Source organism: Canis lupus, chromosome 20, assembly GCF_003254725.2.
Source record: "Canis lupus dingo isolate Sandy chromosome 20, ASM325472v2, whole genome shotgun sequence".
NCBI lineage: Eukaryota > Metazoa > Chordata > Mammalia > Carnivora > Canidae > Canis > Canis lupus.
Window position 1 is genome coordinate 39,561,877 of NC_064262.1, and position 17,361 is coordinate 39,579,237.

General features: G+C 40.5%; 1 protein-coding gene across 4 annotated transcripts in view; it reads right to left on the reverse strand.

Annotated features, from left to right (window-relative positions):
* RBM6 (RNA binding motif protein 6) overlaps nt 1-17,361 on the reverse strand; it is a 124,802-nt gene that overhangs the window by 59,760 nt on the left and 47,681 nt on the right. For 2 of the 4 annotated variants that reach the window (XM_025455915.3, XM_025455914.3), the window contains exon 6: nt 11,471-11,544. The exons of the other annotated variants lie outside the window; for them this stretch is intronic. In XM_025455915.3, the coding sequence (XP_025311700.1) occupies nt 11,471-11,544 (74 nt within the window). The remainder of the gene's footprint in view (nt 1-11,470; nt 11,545-17,361) is intronic. 4 annotated transcript variants of the gene reach the window in all.

Here is a 17,361-nt window from a genome sequence, read left to right on the forward strand (position 1 = left end):
AAAATACAAATGTAGTGATCTGAAGGGGCATCTGCACTCCAATGTTTATAGCAGCAATGTCCACAATAGCCAAACTATGGAAAGAGCCTAGATGTCCATCGATGATCCTAGATGAATGGATAAAGATGTGAGATATATATACACACACACACACATACATACAATGGAATACTACTCAGCTACCAAAAAAGAATGAAATCTTCCCGTTTGCAATGACATGGATGGAACTAAAGGATATTATGCTCTATTTCTAAGTGAAATAAGTCAATCAGAGAAAGACAATTATCATATGATCTCACTTATATGTGGAATTTAAGAAACAAACCAGGGGATCATAGGGGAAGAGGGGAAAAAATAAAACAAGACGAAATCAGAGATGAAGACAAACCAAAAGAGACTTTTAATCATAGGAAACAAACTGAGGATTGCTGGAGGGGAAGGGTTTGAGGGATGGGCTAACTGGGTGATGGACATTAAGGTGGGCATATAATGCGCCTTGGGTATTATATAAGATTGATGAACCACTGACTTATACCTCTGAAATCAATAATACATTATATGTTAATTAATTGAATTTAAATTAAAAAACAAATTAAAAACATTTAAAACTTTTATTTTTTTATTTTTAAAGATTTTATTTATTCATGAAAGACAGAGAGAGAGGGGCACAGACACAGGCAGAGGGAGAAGCAGGCTCCATGCAGGGAGCCTGATGTGGGATTTGATCCCGGGTCTCCAGGATCACACTGTGGGCTGAAGACAGCGCTAAACCGCTGAGCCACCTGGCTGCCCAATTAAAACTTTTAAACAGCCTCATCCCACTGGAAATGTGTCCATTTGATTAGTAAATGTATACTACCTAGCTCAGCATCTTGCATGTGGGAGGTGCTCCATATTCATCATGTTAACAAAAGTTAAAATGAGTTGCTTTTGATACTTCCAATGTGATTCCAGACAGATCAATCAGTGTCATCTAGCAGAGTAGGTCCCATTTACAGCAAAGTGCTATTTTACTAAGATAAAAAATATGTATTTCATATGTATCTCAGTCACATCTAAGGCTGGGTCTAAACATCATCTTTGGTTATTTGATGGTCAATCTATCAAACAGGTCTCATTCTAAAGCTCCTTTCTCAAGAGCACAAGCTGGGTATGGGATTGCTACTCTGGAGTGGGAGCAGGAACAGTGTCCACATTCTTGCTACACTGTTAATCCCACCCCCTAGTCCCCACTGTTAGGACCAGGAGGAAGGCAAGGAGAAAGATGATTCATTAAGAGACAACAAATGGCAAGATGGGTCATTCTCTAACCACAAGTACCAGAATCATCAGTCCCTTTGTACCAGAGGTTCTCAACCTCAGTACTACTGACATTTGAAAGCAGGTAATTCTTCATATGGGGGCTGTCCTGTGCATTGCAGGATGTTCAGCAGCATCCCTGGCCTCCACCCAATAGATGCCAGTAGCAACAACAAAAATGTCTCCAGACATTGCCCGATGTTCAATTGCTGGGGAAGGGAGAAGGAGGTGTTTTCTTCCCACTCTATCCCCCACGCTATTAAGAACTACTGTCTTGGGCAGCCCCGGTGGTGCAGCGGTTTAGCGCCATCTGCAGCCCAGGGCGTGATCCTGGAGACCCTGGATCGAGTCCCAGGTCACGCTCTCTGCATGGAGTCTGCTTCTCCCTCTGCCTGTGTCTCTCCCTCTCTATGAATAAATAAATAAAATCTTAAAAAAAAAAAAAGAACTGTCTTACAGAAACATTATCAGGCCAGTCTCTCCTTTCTCCTAGCTGGCATTGCTTCTTGGTTTAGTGCTAACTAGCATGAAGTCCCTTTTTGAGTATCAGGTATCCAAATGTCTGCTCTCTCATGGGGGAACACATTTGCTAGTTTAGTGAAAAGCCCCATAAAAACTTCACAAGTGCCCATGAATGAGCAGTTTGAATCTGGCCCTACTTCCCATCCCTCAATATCAACCCCAACTTTAGTTCTTGCCCAGCAGGGGATCCTCTGGGGAACACTGAGAAGATAGCTTAAGCCCCAAATATCTTCTAAAGCATCCACTCCACCCACCAGACACTCATGTATCTTCCCCTACCAAAGAGTACCTTCAACCACCAAAGGAGGGTCTGGTGGGAGGACAAGTCCAATGATGCCTCTTTCCAAGAGAAGGGGACACTGCTAATCAAAAATATCTGCATTCAAAATTCAAAAAAGGTTAACATTTGCTGAATCTGGGTACAAAGCACATAGAAATTCTTTCTATTGTTTTTGCAACTTTTAGTAAGTCTGAAATTTTTTTTTTTTTTTTTTTTTAAATGAACGCCCTGGGTGGCTCAGTTGTTTAGTGTCTGATTCTTGATTTGGCTTGGGTTATCTCAAGGTTGTGGGATCAAGCCCCTCGTTGGCCGTGGAGCCTGCTTGGGATTCTCTCTCTCCTTCTGCCCCGACCCCTCCCCACTTTCTCACATGCAAGCATACTTTCTCTAAAACAAAACAAAACAAAACAAAAAACCAAAACAGCGATCTTATTGGAATAATGAAGATGTTCTAAAACTAGGTTATGATGACAGCTGCACAACTTGGAAAATTAACTAAAAACTTCGACTTATAATTAAAATGGGTGGATTCTGTATTCCCTATGTACTACAGGTCAAACATGAAAGCCAAAATGTCAATTCTGCTGGAAAGAAGCTTCTAAGAAAGATACACAGGGAAGTAACTGGTCTTCCTCACCCCACTTTGAGCTTTGGTTAACAATTCCAGGAAAATAGGAAAGATCCACATTGGTACCTACTAACCATCTGGTTACAGCAATGTTACCTCTAAAAAGTAGCCCAAGGATTTCCTAAGAGGCATTTTTATTTCAAATCTACTTCAAATAGTTCTTTCATTAACTTCTAACTATAGGGATACTAAAGCAGAAAGCCTATTCAACTCTACCAAGCAACTACTGTGCACAAGCCACGTGGCCACTTCAAATGTGGTTATCAATTTAATCATCATCTTTCAGATTTTCAGCTTAAGTGTTCTTCTGTGGTAAGTAGATACAATTAGCAAAGAAATTCTTCTTTTACATTTTAAGATTGAAGTTCTAAATCTCTAGCTTCCCGACAAATTGACAGATACTTTTTTTGAGGGAGTAAATGAATCCATGTTTTATTTTAGACCTGGACTCATTCCCATTGGACTGGCACCCTAAACCAAATTCCATGCTAAGTTTAAAAACTTTTTAAAATTGAGATACAGTTTGCACATCATAAAATTCACTCTTTTATTGTGCTTTCTACAATGCAATGGGTTTTAGTATATTCACAAATTTGGTCAATGATCACTACTATCTAATTCTAGACGATTTTTTTTAAATTTTTTTATTTATTTATGATAGTCACAGAGAGAGAGAGAGAGAGAGAGGCAGAGGGAGAAGCAGGCTCCATGCACCAGGAGCCCGACGTGGGATTCGATCCCGGGTCTCCAGGATCGCGCCCTGGGCCAAAGGCAGGCGCTAAACCGCTGCGCCACCCAGGGATCCCTAATTCTAGACGATTTAATCATCCTCAAAAGAGACTCTATTACCCATTAGGAGTCATTCACTATTCCCTCTTGAGAGTACTTCTCCCTAAGTGGCTGGTAACCGATAACCTACTTTCTTTCTTTTTTTTTTTAAAGATTTTATTTATTTATTCATGAGAGACACAGAGAGAGAGGCAGAGACATAGGCAGAGAGAGAAGCAGGCTCCTCACAGGGAGCCCGATGTGGGACTTGATCCTGGGACTGGGATCATGACCTGAGCAGAAGGCAGATGCTCAACTGCTGATCCACCCAGGCGTTCCCCTACTTTCTTTTTTTTAAAAAGATTGTATTTATTTATTTTAGAGAGAGAGAGTGCGAGTGCGGGGGTGGGGAGCTGAGGGAGAGGGACAAGCTGACTCCATGCTGAGCACAGAGCCCAATGTGCACTTGATCTCATAATCCTGAGACCATGCCCTGAGCTGAAATCAAGAGTCAGACACTTGACCAACTGAGCCCCCAGTAATCTACATTCTGTGATAAACTTCTTTCTCTATTTATATTCCTTTGGAAATAGGATTTATACAAATTAAACACAAATTTCACTTAGTCACAGAATTTGGTAAAATATATGGCATTAGTATATAACATTAGCATGGCTAATCTCACAATGTGAGATTAAAAATTATTAATCTTGGGCAGCCCGGGTGGATCGGTGGTTTAGCACTGTCTTCAGCCCAGGGCCTGATCCTGGAGAACCAGGATTGAGTACCGCCATTGGGCTCCCTGCATGGGGCCTGCTTCTCCCTCTGCCTGTGTCTCTGCCGCACTCTCTCTGTGTGTCTCATTAATAAATAAAATCTTAAAAAATAATTATTAATCTAGATAAGCTTATCCACGATTATCAAAATCATACCATCAATACTCTTAACAGGAAAGAAGTTCATATTATATATAATATATACTCATACGAAATGAGTTAGAAGGTAAAACAACAGCACCCGAACACTTGGCCTGGGGAGAAGGAGACACAAAGACACATTATAATATACTCCAAGTTCGGCTCAAGTGGAGAAACTGCCTAATAACACTGAATGCCACAGGAAGCCTAAGAGAATTCTGTGATGGGTGAACTACCAGCAATGCTAGGCTCTAAACAAGGCTCCCCACCCCCAGGAGTACTGGCATGGCCAGGTTCTTCTTCCCTCACATGCCTGGATGCCTGTGCACTCATCCTGCAGACACCAATGGGACAGATGCTACACAGCCTTGTTTTCACTTTCAGTCCAGGAAACCTAGTCTCATGGTAGAGGCAATGGGCAACAGCACCATCAGAATTGGCTGCCAAACATCTAGCTGCCACCCAAAGCATCATTATCACTTCTCAGGCTCCCAAGAGGTGAATAAGCAGCCAAGGAAAAGGAAGACAACCAAGCAGGGTCCAGTGTCATAGAATCATTCTCTTCAGTACCTCTTTTGGTAGTGAGCAGCCACCAAAGGCTGACTGTACCAGGCGCTTCACATACATCACTCTAATCTCACAGCTGCTCTGAGGTGGGTACTATGATTATCCTTCCATTTTACAAGTGAGACACTGAGACTGAGAAATTACAAACGAACTAAGAAGTGATAAAGCTGGAATTCTAAACTTTTCAGTGGTCCTAACCCTATACTGTCTGGAGGTATACAGAACCATAAACCAAAGTTATAATCAAGATCACAAACTGAACTATGCCTTTGTATAACCCCTGAGCTAGTTAATTAGAATTATACATATTCTGCTTGTCTTTTTTTCCAATAACTATCTGTAATCAAGTTCCAAAAGTCCACAAGACTGAAAATTAGCACTTCACACAACTCCATTTTTATAAAAAGTATAAACATTAACTACAAATACCAGCTGAAAGAATAGGTATAACATCAAAGAACAAGACTGAAATTCATAGGCATATTTCCAACTTAGAACAAATTAAGAACTAAATTACTTCAATCCACAGAAATGAATCATGATATACATGTATGACAAAAATAATTATAAACCTCATCATAGGAGACACACTGGAAGTCCTCTCTTAACACTGACAAAATGAGGGGCGCCTACATGGCTCAGTCAGTTAAGTGTCTGACTCTTGATTTTGGCTCAGGTCATGATCTCATAATCATGGTTCTGCACTGGGCATGGATCTTGCTTAAGAGTCTCTCTCTCTCTCTCTCTCTCTGCCCACCCCCATCACTCACGTATGCATACACTCTCTTTCTAAAAACAAAGCAAAAGACTGCCTAATGATTCAAGAAAGTCAAACTGAATCCAGTTTAGAGCACCTCTTGTGATTATTGCAGAAAGTCTGAGATATGGTAAAGCCAGGGGCTGGTCATCAGAACTTAAGAGTTTTAAAGCCGCATGCTAGGGGCACCTGGGTGGCTCAGCTGGTTAAGTGCCTGCCTTTGGCTCAGGTCAATGATCCCAGCGTCCTGGGATTGAGCCCTGTATTGGGCTCCCTGCTCAGTGGAGAGTCTACTTCTGCCTCTGCCCCTCTCCCAGCTCATATTCTTTCTCTCACTCAAATAAATAAATAAAATCTGGGACGCTTGGGTGGCTCAGTGGTTGAGCATCTGCCTTTGGCTCAAGGCTTAATCCCAGGACTCTGGGATGGAGTCCCACATCAGGCTCCCTGCATGAAGCCTGCTTCTCCCTCTGCCTATGTCTCTGTCTCTCTCTCTCTCTCCGTCTCTCATGAGTAAATAAAGTCTTTAAAAAATAAATAAATAAATAAATAAATAAAATCTTAAAGAAAAAAAAAAGGCCACAAGCTAGATTTCTGGTGTGGTCTAGCTATGTTCCATGTCCTCCATGTGGTGTGTCTCTGGCTCCTTCTATTGGGAGAATTTAAGATTTGACAGCAAATGTAGCAGAAGCTCCGAGAAAGACCTAGAAGCAGTCCCCTGAGAATCAGTCCCAGTCAACAGTTTATTTTTTATTTTTATTTTTTTTAATTTTTATTTATTTATGATAGTCACACAGAGGAGAGAGAGGCAGAGACATAGGCAGAGGGAGAAGCAGGCTCCATGCACCGGGAGCCTGACGTGGGACTCGATCCCGGGTCTCCAGGATCGCGCCCTGGACCAAAGGCAGGCGCCAAACCGCTGCGCCACCCAGGGATCCCCCCAGTCAACAGTTTAAATGGGAAATACTGTTGACACAAAAATAATCTTCTTGAGTACTACCACCAAATCCCTTTTTAGCTAGATATCCCATGAAGCCAAGACTGAAGCTGCTGTAACTTAAGACTTTCTTGTTCCAGTCAGATGCAAAGTTGTTATGATAATAACAAATACTGACTCAGTGTTCACTGTGTGCCAGGCCTGGTTCTAATCACCCTACATGCATTAACTCATTTAATCCCAAGAAGTATGAGAGGACACTAGGACACAAAGATGTTAAGCCACTTGTCCAATCACACAGATGAAGGTGATAGAACAGGAATGCAATCCCAGGTAGTCTGCCTCCATGTATTTAATTACTAGGATATACTGCCTCATGCCAGTCAAGACTCAATTACTAAATAGAACTGTAATTTTCTTTTTTTTTCTTTTTTTTTTTTAAGATTTCATTTATTTATTCATGAGAGAGAGAGAGAGAGAGAGGCAGAGACACAGGCAAGGGAGAAGCAGGCTCCACGCAGGGAGCCCGATACGAGATTTGATCCCGGGTCTCCAGGATTGCACCCTGGGCCAAAGGCAGGTGCCAAACCACTGCACCATCCAGGGATCCCCAGAACTGTAATTTTCTTAAATATCCTGAGAGCAAAAATCTTCAGGAACTACTGATTTACATTTACATTCATTTTAGAATGTATTTTTCTTTCTGTTTCTCACCAATAACCTTACAGAGGGCAATCAGGAAAAGGTACTAAAATTGAAGTTTCGAGGAAAAATCCCATGATTTAAGCCACAAGTCATACAGCTGAGTTCTGGATGGGGTGCCACATTCTCTTCAGTGAAGTAGTTTTGGGGTATGGGTTTAGGCAAAACCACAACCTTGCAGGATTAAAAGGTTACCACTTTTTTGTTACCTGGAATGTACACAACCTAAATACAACTTGAAAATGATTCCAACAAATTAAGTTTTCGCCCATTTTTTCCACTATGGCCTCAGTCTTCCCATCCTCCAGAACAAAGCTTTCCCTGGTGATCTCATTTTACTCAGAGACACCATTTCAGTTTTGGTTTCCTTCACATTATCTTCAGAAACACCCTTTACATCCTGGTATCTTCAAAAACCTAAACTCTCTTAACTTTGTTGACATAAAAAACACTATTTCATAAAACTTCATGGATTCTACAGCCTTCATCCCCCCCAACCCCCCCGCACCAGCAAAGGCCAGTGTCTGAAAGAATCTTCATGTTAGGTGATAATGGCATATTTTTTTTCCACTTTGTAAAGTCAGGATGATTCTATCATATAGCCAAGTCATCTTTCTAAAGAAGGCCACCAATGCTAAGAAAGTTGAGTAAATATTCCAGAGAAATGAATTCTTCTTCCAGAGCTACCCTTCATAAGAGCATTTCAGTAAACATGTGATTGAGAACCAACAACAAACATCACACCTGCAAATGGAAGAAAATAAAATGCTGGGATGCCTGGGTGGCTCAGTTGTTGAGCATCTGCCTTTGGCTCAGGGCATGTTCCCGTAGTCCCAAGTTCAAGTCCCACATCGGGCTCCCTGCATGGAGCCTGCTTCTCCCTCTGCCTGTGTCTCTGCCTCTCTCTCTCTCTCTCTAATGAATAAATAAAGTCGAAAGAAAGAAAGAAAGAAAGAAAGAAAGAAAGAAAGAAAGAAAGAAAGAAAGAAAGAAAGAAAGAAAGAAAAGAAAAGAAAAGAAAAGGAAAGAAAAGTAAAAAAAGAAAATGCTAATTTCTTTAGATCAACTGACAACTGCTTGAAAGAGCTGGTACAACTGGGCAACCACTGAAGGGATCAATACTCTAATACAATGCTTCTTACTCCCCTCCCTAAGTCCCCCAGTGAAATGGCACACACGGCAAAAGGAGATAATATTCACCCTCAAACCGCAGGGACTTGGTCAACAAAGAAAGCCCAGGGTACATGACGCTGTTAGAAATACCCTTCCCAGTAGGAGTAGAATAAAAAACCCTGCCTCACAGTGTTTGCTGGCTTCCTATTTCTCCTAGACAGAGATGAAGGTACAAGCTGACAGACCTCTGCTAGAAATGAATTCCCCAGACAGACAGCTGCTAAGTTCTGCCCTGATGAGTGGTAAAGATTACTAGAAGGATGGTGAGTGGATCATGAAATCTGTACAGTTCAGCAAGAGGAGTCTGTTGTATGGCAGTGCTAGCAGTCTACGCTGTGTCCTATGACTAGGGGAAGAATATAAAACTAGGAAAGGAGGTTGACTGACTAAGGATATGGTGCTACCTTATTAAATAATTATTCTAGTGAATATTAAAAATGAGATCATACAAGGCAGCCCGAGTGGCCCAGCAGTTCAGCCCAGGGCATGATCCTGGAGTCCTGGGATCGAGTCCCATGTCAGGCTCCCTGCATGGAGCCTGCTTCTCCCTCTGTCTGTGTCTCTGCCTCTCTCTCTCTATGTGTGTCTCTCATGAATTAAAAAAAAAAAAAAAAAAAATGAGATCATACAAAAATTTGGAATCTGAGAGAACATCCTATGGGATCTATGACTACCACCTAATGTCTGTCACTTCCCTTGGTCTAAGTTCCTGTAAGATACAAGCTGTCTCTTATTTGTACTTCTGCACAGAGTACCTTATGGTACATATGCCTAAGGACAGCTACCTGTCAAAACATCCTATTTCACCCCGAAAAAATTTTGGCACTGCTCTTGCTTTGTTCTGGCATCTCATTCATGGGGCAAGGGTCAATCATCAGGGATTTGGGAACCCTAAGAATGTTCAGAGAAAGTGTAGGGAGGGTGGGAGTATAGATGACTAAAGACCACACCCCCTCAATACTGCTGTGTAAATAAACATTTTTCCACATATTGCTCGAAAAGAAACCCTGCCTAGGATAAATTTTGTTTTTATTTTTTTTATTTTTTTATTTTTTTTAATTTTATTTATTTATTTACGATAGTCACAGAGAGAGAGAGAGAGAGGCAGAGACACAGGCAGAGAGAGAAGCAGGCTCCATGCACCGGGAGCCCGACGTGGGATTCGATCCCCGGTCTCCAGGATCGAGCCCTGAGCCAAAGGCAGGCGCCAAACTGCTGCGCCACCCAGGGATCCCCTAAATTTTGTTTTTAAAAAAAGGCTGTCCTAGTTCTATGTAACACTTCTCTCTAAAAGGGGCTAGAAATTTCAGACAGGACTTTTTTGTTGTGATAGAAGGAAGAGGCAGTTAAAACACAATATTGTTATTTTTTAAGATTAAAGACCAAACAGCTCTGATAAAAAGTAATACCTCTCCAGGAGCAACACACAGTTGGGAGAACGCTACAAAAGAGAATAGCATCTGCCATGGCTCCCCCATTTATATTTCCACCACTCATAGTATTATTTAGCACAGTGGCAAAGGACTTAATGACTATTCACTGATAACAAGATGTTCACGAATTAAGTAAGTGTTCTCAAGTAGGACAGGCAGTCAGAATGGAACCAACCATAAGCATAAAGATTGGGACCTTCATTCTTCTCTCAAAATATTGGTAGCTGGCACATAACATCCATTAAATGACTGGCTTAATGATGGACAATGAACCAATCAGTCAATAAGAACTTCGTCAAAAAAAAAAAAAAAAAAGAACTCCATCAAGAGGATTGTGGTTGTAATCCAGTCATTCTCTGAGGATCTAACAATATTTATACTAATAACAATAGGTATTACCTATTGGTAACAATAGGTACATCAAATTTCCTCTAAATAGCGCTTGCTCCCAAAGGATTTATAGGTGCCATCTCCCCATAAGGGGAGAACATGGCCAAAGAAGGGAGAAGGTTAAGTGTAATGAGCCATGCTGAATGGAACAAAGCTGACGAAAGGGCATCAGGCTACAAGAGAGGAAGAGTTCTCATGCAATACTACTCTTCTCTAGCAGAGCCTTAATTAAGATCTTGGGCACACTGCATTCACCGTTAAGTAACAGCAGTGGGTACATAAATATCAAACTGTATTATTAAGCTTCTTTCTCCTACTTTACAGATGGAGAAACTAAGACACCACAAAGAAAATAACTTCCCCCAAGGAAACACCATGACAAGGATTCTATCCATTTCATAATTCCAAAACCAACAGGCAGGCTTCAATTAAAAGTCCAAATGACAGTTCTAGGTGGCAAGCTGAATACATCTAGATGTTTCAAACATAAGGTAAGTAAAGATTCAGATTCACCAGCTCTGACGATAGGCAGCCAAGAACTTGAGTACGAAACTCCAATTTTTAAAGAACCATGATAAATGCACTACACACAACAATCCACTCCTCTTTCTCCTTCCTGATGGCCCTCTTGAGAAAGTAGCACATGCAAGTAGGACCTAAGTGCCACAGGTGTTGCCATCAGCGGCCCTGACCCTAGGTCTAGGTATAAGTACTGATCTAGAATTCCTGTGCCAGGCAGATCCTTAAGATCACAGACAGTCAAGGATCATTCTTTGCATTAAGATCTCCTAATCAATCACATTCCAATGGGAAGCACTCCAGACCTGTCATTTTTTTCCCATCTACTGTCTTTGTCATCTAGTCCAACTGCAACTGGGCTCCAGTTTTTAAAATACACTTGTGCCCATTAACTCTGCTAGAGAAACCTTCCCAGCCTCTTGTAAAGTTTCTCTTCACAACTGCTTTCTGGTTGGAATTTGGTATGCTCCAAATACAGATTTCTGGTACCTTTCCAAAGTTCAATCATTTGATACCCTCCCTCCCCGTACATAAAAAATATATCCTTCCAGCATCATTTGACCGAAGTATAAAGCAACCTGGTTGGCCTCCATGCATCCGATGGCATCTTCCAAGAGTGAAAACTCCACGCAGACATAGCCATAGTCGTAACCTGGGGACAGCATTTAAATACAGACGGGAGTGGTGTTAGTGCCTTGCAAACACAAAAGACACACTTAAATCCCCTGTTTCTGAACCCCTTAACACAAGCCCTCCCAACTAGCACCTCCCTCCCCTATACTGGGCAAAGCTGCTACCCCAAACAGAAAAAAGTACTGAAGGAAAATCTGGATGTTTCTGACTTTGAGAGTCATTCCAAAATGGCTTTTTCTATTAACCAAGAAGATCTGCCCTCTTTAGCACTGATGGTCTGTCTGGTGAGGTGCCCCAGAATTAGGTAATCCCACAGAAAGTTCACGAGGGGACCCAGAACATTTTAATCACAGGCTGAATCTTCTGGAAAAACAAAGTCAACAAGAGCAGGAAAGTATCTGGAAAAAAACAACAACGTATCCCGAAAGGGGAAGGAGAAGCAATTATCCCAAAGCTATGCTAATAGTCACCACTTTTCAAGCAGAAACCACCTTCAAAGACAGAAGTGCTGACAGACTGAGGCAACTATTCTGTTTGGAAACCACAGGAAGCTTCTGGTTGGCAGGGGACAGACCATTTCAGGTCTCCTCTTTTTTCCTTGTTTCAACTCAAGTCATAAACCAGCTTAAATCTTTGTGAAAGGAAGAAGGTGTAAAAGCATAAATAAGTACAAATAGCTGGGTCCCAAACTGTGCTTGTGCACAGAGACTGGCGCTAGGGTAGGATGGGGGAAGAGACAGCAGTTGTTAGCAATCAGTACATGTCCAAGAATTGTATAAGCCATTAGTCAGTCAGAGACCACCCTTTACCTTTCTCCTAAGAAAGTGTCATTTGCAACTCTCATGACCCATGAGATTAGGAACTCATGGGATTTACAGGCTGCTGAGCTCTAATACTAACCCATCCTGTAATTTCCCAGACACTGGCACCATATGCCTACAAAAACACACTTGGCAATGCAATGCTCCACAAATGCCTTCCATGTTTCCTCCACTGCCTCGCAGGATAAAGAAGTGCATCTTTAGGAGTGATGCTGTGCAAATGAACAGCAAGAAAAAGATGCAATTTGTTCAGATGAGAAATAAAACTCAGGGAAAGTGAAACAACAAATTGATTTCACACTCTGACCAACACAGATTAAAACTAACCCCTGCAGGGATCCCCGGGTGGCGCAGCGGTTTAGCGCCTGCCTTTGGCCCAGGGCGCGATCCTGGAGACCCAGGATCGAATCCCACGTCGGGCTCCCGGTGCATGGAGCCTGCTTCTCCCTCTGCCTATGTCTCTGCCCCTCTCTCTCTCTCTCTGTGACTATCATAAATAAATAAAAACTAAAAACTAAAAAAAAAAAAAAAAAAAACTAACCCCTGCAACCTGTACTTAAATTTACCACAAAATCAGCCTCCTCTGATTAGTAACTATTTGAAGAAATGAAACTACTTTAAAGAAACAGTATATGTATTTATATACATCCTATTAATGATAGAAATTGTTTTGTTACTGAATTCCTTTTAAGTGGATGTTCTTTATTAAACTCCGTGAACTTTTAGAGAAAACATTCTGCATTTTGGGGCACCTGGGTGGCTTAGTCAGTTAAGCGTCTGACTCTCGATCTCAGATCAGGTCTTGATCTCAAGGTCAAGAGTTCAAGTCCCACACTGTGCTCCATGCTGGGTGTGGAGCCCATTTAAAAAAATAAATTAAAAAAAAAAGAAAGGAAGAAAACATTCTGCATTTTGTAAAGGGCTCTGAATGTTCCTGGGAAACACTATAGAATAGCAGAAGCAACTAAGGTGCCTTCTATCAGCAAATATCTACTGCAAACACTCAACTGCATGTCCACAATCAGAAAAGGGGAAGCCATGGAACAAGCAGATATACTCCAAGGTGTGTTGGTTACCTCTACAGAACATATCTAGGTCCAGATGTGTGGAAAGCAACCCTCTCTACAGCTGCCAAAATGAAAAACACAGGGAACTAACACCAAATTGGAAAACCCCTGAGTTTCCTTTCTGTACTTAAAGAAGTAACTACTGTGGCCCAGAGGAGCACACAGAATCTGTGGACAAAGAGAAAGAGAGATGATTTATGACAACATTCATACTTTGCTAGCGGACAAACAAGACTCTGATACTACAGTCACTGGGAAGGAAAAGATACAGTTTTCAAGAGACCTATGAGCATCTCTATATATCAACTCTAATACGTATGTTAACAATGTTACTTCAGATTGAATATTAAATCCACAAGCCCAACATTCAGTTTCTTCTGCCCGAAACTTTAGATATTAAATAATAACAGAAATTTAAGGCTTAATTATAATAACTGAGACTTTAAAAAAAAAAAAAAAAAGGGTACCCAATCTTAATGTTAGACATTTTGTGTGTCTAAGACTCACAGTTGTGCAAGGATTTTCAGGAATTGCCAAAATGGACAATATTAAGTAATACTTAACACTTATTGGTGCAAGGCTGCATTCTAAACACTTTACATACACTAATTTAATCCTCACAAGACTACCCTATGAGGTAAATACTATTAATATTAACCTCATTTTACCCATGGGGAAGCAGGCAAATAAAGATTATATAATTTGCTCAAAAATCACCTTAATGGAAAGTAGGAATATGGACTCAGAACCAAGCAGTCCAGATTCAAATTGATGCTGTTAACTGCTACACTGAATAGCCTCTTACCTTTTAATAAAATCCTAGACTGATATAAGTAATCTGAATTCTAAACTTTATTGAGCCCAATCACAGAAAAGGGTCCCACATTACCAAGGACAGACAGATAAGGCCATGTCTATAATTAAGAAATACGGAAATCTGCAGCACACCAGTTACCCCTATTCTAAAATATCTATAGCAGAACTTTGTAAGTAGGTCCAAGTATGCAAGTTAGAAAGCATGGGCTGCTATACTGGCTACCAAAAGTCTTCTGCAAAGACAAAAATCCAAAAGCTTGTTGCAATGATAGCTATAAAAGTTACAATACAGGGATGCCTGGTGGCTCAATGGTTGAGCGTCTGCCCTCAGCTCAGGGCACGATCCTGGGGTCCTGGGATCGAGTACTACACCAGGCTCCCTGCAGGGAACCTGCTTCTGCCTGTCTCTGCCTCTTTCTCTGTGTCTCATGAATAAATAAATAAAATCTTAAAAAAAAAAGGATTAAAAAAAGTACAATACAGTAAGATACTTGATATAGGATACTTAATATAGAATATTTTAAAAGCTTTAAAACTGAGAACAATTGTATAAAATGTGTATAGGAAAAAGAATCGGAATTAAATATGAGGAAGTCACATCTAACTCAGAGGTTAGAGATAAAAGTCTGCATATGAGATGAAAACCATGCATTGTCAAAAATTGTACTCAAACACCCCAACGTGAAGAACAACATACCATCTCTCAATATAGGTTAAGTCCAACACTGCCAGTTTTTCCTCCAGCGTCGCAACAGATCACTTTTCTTTTGGTTGACACCAGATGAAGAGGCTGGCTTGCATTTAAGGGCCATAATGTATGAAAAACATATCACTTTAAATAACAGAATCACAGCTAGCACAGCGAATGCTCACACTTAGAGAAACTTGAGAGACAGAGACCAACTGAAGCCATGACTGAGTCACATCACACCTCTCATGCTCACTCCATGAGAGAGAAGATGGAGTCGTGGAGAGGGGTTGAGCAAGCACAGGTGAATATATGGAAATCTGAAAATGAGTAACGCAACATGGCTGTAGACGAACATGATTACAGTGGTTGTACTGTTACAGCAGGATAATTGGGGATTTTTTTTAATTCCTCAAATGTAACTTTATAATTCACAGAGTAAGTTTTAGTAGACCTATCCCACCCACAGACCTAAACACTCTGAAAATAACCAACCAACCATGCATTCATAATTGCTAGAAACCATTTGGAATCATTAAGATGGTAAACTCAATGTTAACAGTGCCATAGACAGATTCTTACCTAAAGAGTAAAAAATTCTTTTATTACCTTTTTCTTCTACCGCCACATGCTGGGAAGAAGTCTGATGGGCTGATGGGTCTTTGTGCTTATTTATAGGACTATTAAAAAGCATATTTTACTCCATTTTCTAACCTAACTAAATGTACAGATTTCTCATAGAAATGTGAATGCTCCTTATAAGTTTGTTTTGTTTGTTTTTTGGGAGTTGAGAAGGATGATAACAAGGAAAGAAAGGGAAGTATATAAAGTAACACTAAAATTTCAATTCTTCTTCATGTTCATTAATCACGTGATAGCCTATTAACCAAAAAAGTATCCGTGATAAAAGCTAACCAGGTGCTTAAGGGGGAGTATGGTACAGAAAACAAAGCCCTAATGAATAATATCCAGTATCTTTTAGTCTCTGCTCCTAAAAGAGTTGACTCAGGGATGCTGACAAACATGGCCCTTAATTATTCAAGTCAATTGCAATGTTTATACCAAGCCTGGCATTTATAACAATTACACAGCAATACTTACTTAGGCAAATGAGATGAGCAGCCCTGTGTTCAAACTATTCTAAAAAAACCCAACTAACATAAACAAGTCTAGCTGAATTTCCCATTAGGAGTGATTTGACTTTGATAAAGCCAAGAATATACGTACCAACTATAAAATGTAAAAAAGAATCAGGATTTTTAAAAAAAATTTATTTATTCACGAGAGACAAAGAGACAGAGACAGAGAGAGAGAGAGAGAGAGAGAGAGAGAGAGGAAGAAACACAGGCAGAGGGAGAAGCAGGCTCCATGCAGGGAACCCAACCCGGGACTCGATCCCGGGTTTCCAGGATCAGGCCCCGGGCCAAAGGTGGCGCCAAGCCGCTGAGCCACTGGGGCTGTCCAAGAATCAGGATTTTAAAGGACACAGGCAGAGGGGAATCAGGATGTAACATATAGAATTGCTGAATCATTATACTGTATACCTAAAGCTGAACAATACAGGAATTAAAAAAAAAAGGATAGAGGTAGGGAAAAGTTTTCTTTATTGGGTATCTTTGAGGGAAAAGAACAGATTTTTTTTTTTCTCTACACAAAGATTATATTTCTGTGGGAACAAAGCTTTATGAATATAAAGAGCACCACGAAAAATCTTTATAGAGATTGAAGAGGGCTATGTTTTTATAGATCCTATTTTCATAATTCCATTTCATTACTTTTAAAAGAAAAATAAAATATTATCAAGTTAGAGATTTTGGCAAAAACCAAACAGAATCAATCCAGATATCTGAATTCCTACCAATGAAAGTAATATAACAAAGAAAGCCAATGTGCAAGATTTCTAACAGGTACTTCACTCTGTTAAAAACTCAAGTGAATATGTCCCTGCAGCTTGCATTATGAAAAGTAGGAAAATATCTGATTTATATGTCAACCTACTAACTGGGAAGAACAGAATTGGACCTCATGAAATACATCATTTCAAATCTTACAAGCACTTTCAATCCTCTCCCCCTCAACTATTCACATAAGGCTTGCTGGTTTATAATAAAAGATGAAACAAGGAAGATACACACTCATGATTACTTGCTAAATTTTTGAAAACTGCATATGGTTCCATTTTACTTAGTGCTCCATTTGTGCCAACTGGTTATTCCAAAAAAAAAAAAAAAGGGAGGGGGGTGGTTGTTTGAGGTTGTATTTTCAAGAAGTTCTCAAAATCCAAAAAAAATTTTTTTTAAGATTTTATTTATTTATTCATGAGAAACACAGAGATGTGAGAAAGAGAGACAGACACAGGCAGAGGGAGAAGCAGGCTCCATGCAGGGAGCCCGATGTGGGACTTGATCCTTGGACTCCAGGATCACGCCCTGGGCCGAAGGCAG